Source organism: Helianthus annuus, chromosome 10 (genome assembly GCF_002127325.2).
Source record: "Helianthus annuus cultivar XRQ/B chromosome 10, HanXRQr2.0-SUNRISE, whole genome shotgun sequence".
In the NCBI taxonomy this organism is placed as follows: Eukaryota; Viridiplantae; Streptophyta; class Magnoliopsida; order Asterales; family Asteraceae; genus Helianthus; species Helianthus annuus.
In genome coordinates, this window is record NC_035442.2 from 8357913 (window position 1) to 8364120 (window position 6208).

Consider the following 6208-nt stretch of genomic DNA (forward strand, 5'->3'; position numbering starts at 1 on the left):
CCTCTGGCAAGTTTAGCTTATAAGCTACACTGCCGACACATTCGATGATCTTGAATGGTCCAATATATCTAGGGCTCAACTTCCCCTTTTTACCAAAGCGCATCACACCTTTCCAGGGTGACACTTTCAATAGAACTTTATCGTCTACTTCAAACTTTAGAGGTTTTCACCTCTTATCAGCATAAATTTTCTGCCTATCCCTGGCAACTTTCAGGCGATCACGAATTTGGACAATCTTGTCCGTAGTCTCAAGGACTATATCAGGTCCTGATATCTGAGCTTCTCCTACTTCTGCCCAACAAACAAGTGTTCTGCATTTCCTACCATATAATGCCTCAAAAGGCGCAACCTGAATGCTGGTATGATAACTATTGTTATAGGAGAACTCGATCAATAGGAGGTGGTCATCCCAACTACCACCCAAATCAATAACACATGCACGAAGCATGTCTTCCAAGGGTTGAATAATACGCTCACTCTGACCATCAGTCTGAGGATGGTAAGCAGTACTAAAATTCAAACGAGTGCCCAAAGATTGTTGGAAAGTTTTCCAAAAATGAGAGGTGTATCTAGTATCCCTATTCGAAATAATAGACACCGGTACTCCATGAAGAGCTACAATCTTATCGACGTACAATTGGGCTAACTTGTCGGAGCTATGAGTCTCCTTGATGGGCAAGAAATGTGCTGACTTCGTCAGTCTATCAACAATAACCCATATGGTATCATTTCCATGCCTTGTCTTAGGTAATTTGGTTATGAAATCCATGGTTACCATTTCCCACTTCCATGTAGGGAGTTCTAGTTGTTGAAGTAAACCTGATGGCTTTTGATGTTCAGCTTTAATTTGAGCACATGTCAGGCATTTAGCTACATGTGTGGCAATAGATTTCTTCAAACCTACCCACCAATAATTAGCCTTCAAATCTTGATACATTTTATCACCTCTAGGGTGAACTGAATATTTGGAGTTGTGGGCTTCCTGGAGGATTACATCTCGAAGTCCTCCTTGAATAGGAACCCAAATTCTTCCATTCATTCTGAGAATTCCATACTTCCCAGGTGTTAATCGTTCAGCAGTTACACCCAACTTTTCATTTGGAAGATTAACCTCCAAAACAACGTCTTTTTGAGCAGTTAATAGTCTTTCATTCAGACTATTCTTCAATTCAATGCTCTTGGCATTGATTCTAATTGGTTTAACTCTTTCCTTTCGGCTTAGAGCGTCAGCAACCACGTTCGCCTTACCCGGATGGTAGCGAATCTCGCAATCATAATCATTCAGAGTTTCCATCCAACGGCGTTGTCTCATATTGAGCTCTTTTTGATTGAACAGGTGTTGGAGACTTTTGTGATCTGAATAGATCACACACTTTGTTCCATATAGATAATGTCTCCACAACTTTAGTGCAAATACAACGGCACCCAATTCTAGATCATGGGTGGTGTAATTCTTTTCATGCACTTTTAGCTGTCGCGATGCATAGGCAATTACATTGCCTTGCTGCATAAGTACACACCCCATGCCGGTGTGTGAGGCATCGCAATATACAACAAACTCTTCAATTCCTTCCGGTAAAGATAATACCGGAGCATTGCTCAACCTTTGCTTTAGAATCTCAAAAGATTCCTGCTGCTTTGGACCCCAGACAAATTTCACATTCTTACAGGTCAAAGACGTTAATGGTGCATCTATCCTTGAGAAGTTCTCAATGAATCTTCTATAATATCCAGCTAAACCTAGAAAGCTGCATATTTCCGTAGGTGTCTTTGGTGCTTCCCAATTCATAACAGCTTCTACCTTGGCAGGATCTACTTGAATGCCCTGCTCACTGACAACATGTCCAAGAAACTGGACCTTGCGAAGCCAAAACTCGCACTTGGAGAATTTGGCATACAATTTCTCCTGTCGAAGCAGTCCTAAGATACACCAGAGGTGCTTTTCATGCTCCACTTGGCTACGCGAGTAAATAAGGATGTCGTCTATAAAGACAATGACGAACTTATCTAAATATGGCTTGCAGACTTTATTCATGAGGTCCATGAATGCTGCAGGCGCATTAGTGAGCCCAAAAGGCATCACTAAGAACTTGAAGTGTCCATACCTCGTTCTGAATGCCGTCTTCGGAACATCTTCAGTTCAAACCTTGAGTTGATGATACCCAGATCTCAAATCAATCTTTGAGAAATAACTTGCTCCTTGAAGTTGATCGAACAGATCATCGATCCTGGGTAAAGGATAACGATTCTTGATCGTTACCTTATTTAGTTCACGGTAATCAATGCATAAGCGCATTGATCCGTCCTTCTTTTCCACGAACAGAATTGGAGCTCCCCAAGGTGAAGAACTAGGCTGAATGAAACCTTTTTCCAGTAAATCATCTAACTGAGTTATGAGCTCTTTCATTTCAGTAGGCGCTAGACGATACGGAGCTCGTGCTATAGGCGCAAATCCTGGAAGGATATCTATCTTAAACTCTACTTACCTCTCAGGAGGTAATCCAGGTAACTCGTCAGGAAAGACATCAGGATACTCTGAGATGGTTGGGATGTCTTCAATCTTCGGCTTTGGATCATTCACAGTCACCTATGCCATGTAAATGACACACCCACTTTTCAAGCACTAGGATACCTTGAGGATAGACACATTGCTGGGCAACCCATATTGTGTATCTCCTTGAATGGTGACTGATTCACCAGAGGGGGTTTTGATAATGACAAGCTTTTTATCATAGGTAATTTGGGCTTGGTTATGCGACAACCAATCCATGCCTAAAACTATATCAAAACCAGCCAATTTCATTGACAAGAGGGATAGCGGGATAGAATGATTCTTAATGGATATGGAACATCCATCAAGAAGAGTTGAAGCTGTTTCTAAGGTACCATCGGCAAGCTCTACCTCATATTTTATGTCTAGAGTCTTAATAGGCAAATTCAACAACTTACAGAACTTATGGTCTACAAAGGACCTATCAACACCGGAATCAAATAAGACTCTAGCATAAATATTATTGATGAGGAAGGTACCTGTTATGACTTCCTCGTCATTCACCGCTTCCCTTGCCTGCATCTGGAATACTCTGGCGTTGTTCTTCTTAGCCTCCTCAGGCTTCTTCGCATTCTTGGGGCAGTTGGTTTTAATGTGCCCTTTTTCATTGCAACCATATCAGGTTGCATCCTTGATATTTCGGCACTCAACAGACTTGTGCCCCTTCTTTTTACAAATCCCACATGGTTTGGCATGTGGGTCTCGATTGCACTTCCCAAAGTGCCTTTTGTGACAAGCCTTGCACCTGGGCTTATCATCTAATTGCCCCTTCTTGGAACCAGAGTTCCCTTTGCCCTTTTTGTTTGATTGAGAAGACTGATCATTCTCTCTTTTCCTCTTTCCTTCTTCAGTAGTCTTCTTCGCCCGACTCCTCACAACATCCAACGTGAGGGACAATGATAGATCCACATCGGATCTATAGGTGGTTGGCTTAGAAGCCTTAACATTCCCCTTAACTTCAGGGGCCAGACCACCAATAAAACGCACAATGCGTTTGGGCTCAGGAGTGACTAGGTACGGTACAAGTCTTGACATGGAGTTGAAACTAGTCACATAGGATCTACAGTCCAGATCCTTCATCACAAGGGTGAGGAAATCAGTTTCTATACGCTCGACTTCATGCTGAGGACAATAAGTGTCCTTAACCAGATCAACAAACTTCTCCCACGAAAGATTATACAAATGAACTTTCCCGGTGGACTGTACCAGCGCTTTCCACCATGTAAGGGCATCGACCTTAAAAGATTGGGAAACAAACATGACCACATCCTCCCTAGCGCAACCGCTAATGTCTATCACAGTCTCCATCTCGTCTAACCATTTCATGCAATCTATCGCCCCCTTTTCTCCTGTAAAGTCCCTTGGCTTACAGGAAACAAAGTACTTGTAACTACAACCTTTGGTGTGCCTAGGGGTTGACTCAAAGACTAACTGCTTCTTGGGTTCACTACCCTGGTTAGATGAGTGCAGAGACTCAGTCTTCTTATGAGTGTGTGGTTGAGAATGGGTTTTTGAGTGAGTTTGAGACCGAACAATACTTGGCTCTTTAAACTTAGCATCTACCGCTTGAGAAACTGCCGCGATGATCATTGCTTGAAGTTCGGCACCAGTGATATTAATCCTGGTGTTGCCTTCTGCAGGATGACTGTTTGCTTCATCTGAGCCAGCCATTTCTGAATACTATAACAAACAATAATAATATTTAAATTATATATATAGATTCATCACATTGATGATCAGATGGTCATGGTATTATTTAAACCATTTAGACCATTTTAAATAGTAATTTAAAATCAAATAGAATACACTATTCTTTATGCTATTAAGTAGGGGAAGATAGAATTTCCACAACTGCAAATGTCATGAAAGACATTTTATTTATCATTAAGCTCGTCTCGAAGGACATTTAAATAGCTTAGGAAGCTTGTCACAGGGACGACTTAAGATCTGACCACCGATCTCTTGGATCAATGATCTTTTAAAGGTCGAACGAAGTTCATCGCCTTATTGACAAGAAGTTTATAAATTGAACTTTCGTTGTCATTATTACACCTTTGCTTATAGGCATACATCTCTAAAGGATGTCTTGGTGTACACATCATATTGATGTTTATTAGCCATGATGCGCATTGATCATATGGGCTATATATAGCTTGGTAAGATCCGAGTACTTTTGGAAGCTTGTGTGGTTTCTCGTACCGCACAACTAGGAATGTCAACATGTTTTCAGATGTTAACAGAGATTTGCTATCTTAAAAAGGTTGTACCATCATAGCCAATTAATACTTTGGCTAGGTTATACCTCTAAGAGTTTTCTTTGGCGGATCAATTATAAATTGAAAAGATACATCATGATGTAATAAAATATATAATTAAAAACCAAAGATAAAACTTCATTAAACTTGAAACAAGTACAGGTGCCCTAAACGGGACTTAGAAAAGACAAACTGCCCACGCAGGGGCTTACAGAAACAAGAAAATAAGTCCTCGCAGGGACTTTGATACAAAAATTAAACAAATGTCCTCACAGGGACATGATTACAAACAACCAAGAAAAATTAACAATCCCCTACTTCTTCTTCCCTTTGATAAGGTTTGCAAGGCCCTTCATGAAGCTATTATGCTTCTCCTTGTTTTTCCTAGCCTCGTGCTCGACCCTATCTAACCTCTCCAGGATTTCCTGAGTCTGTTGCTGCTGCTGCTGTGGAGGAGGAGGTTGCTGGTACGGTGGGTACTGATAACCCGGTATTGGATATCCAGTTGGAAGAACCGGAGGGTAAGAAGAAGGGTAAAGGTGATGATACTGCGCAGCCGTAAGGTACGGGTCTTGAGATACATAGTCCGATGGGTACCCCGATGGGTTTTCAAAAGGATTATACCCAGAAGAACCTGGGTAGGTCGGGATTGGGTTATCAAAACCCATAGGCGGCTCAGGTGGTGCATAAGAAGCTGGCGGAGGTTCAACCTCCGGCGCCGCATTCGAGGGCCCACCCATCTGGGGGTCCTCCGGAATAGGGGGATAAGAACTCAAACCCTGGGGAGAACTGAAACGAGGTCCCCCCGTACGGATATACGCGCGTTCCTCCTTTGCCTCGAATGCTCGGGAGGTGGCTGCGGTGGCTGCTGTGGTGGCTCCTCTACAGGAAGTGGCGGTGGTGAAACAGCTTGGAGTTGGGGTTCAACCAAAGGTGGTTGGGCTGGAGAGTTATGGTATGATGGGGTAGAGAACCAATCATATGTGGCCATTTTCTCTTGGAACGAATCGGGTCCATTGTAAGGTGGTCCCTGAAATGGAGATCCACTTGATATGCTTATTGGGTGACCCGGCGTTCCGGTCTGCATCTCCGGATCTGGATCATCGTCCGTTTCCATCCCTTGAGAGAAATGGTCCTCAGGGCCCAAGGGGTTGTAACCGAGAAAATCTTAACATAGTCGTTCGGGTTAAACTGTCCCCGGGAGTAGAGGGAATCAGAGTGATGAAACGAATGGGGTTGCAAAGAGTGGTGTGACTGGTAAGACTCGTGACAATGATGAGATTGCTGGGAGTGGTGTGAATGTTGGGGTTCATCAGGAACAAGTGGCCCAAAGGATGGATGGAAAGAAGGCGATGAGCTTAGCGAGGCAGAATGCCTTGCTGGCTCAAAAGGTTGACCCCAC

General features: G+C 42.9%; 1 protein-coding gene across 1 annotated transcript; it reads right to left on the reverse strand.

Moving 5' to 3' along the window:
• Positions 1-5120: 5120 nt before the first annotated feature.
• On the reverse strand, positions 5121-5546 carry LOC110880492 (alpha/beta-gliadin clone PW1215-like). The gene has a single exon (XM_022129015.1). It carries the CDS (start codon positions 5544-5546, stop codon positions 5121-5123), a length of 426 nt encoding a protein of 141 aa, XP_021984707.1.
• Positions 5547-6208: the final 662 nt, after the last annotated feature.

Bases quoted from the DNA above. Each gene is read 5' to 3' on its own strand.
- LOC110880492 (XM_022129015.1), bottom strand. From the start codon at position 5,546: ATGGGTGGGCCCTCGAATGCGGCGCCGGAGGTTGAACCTCCGCCAGCT.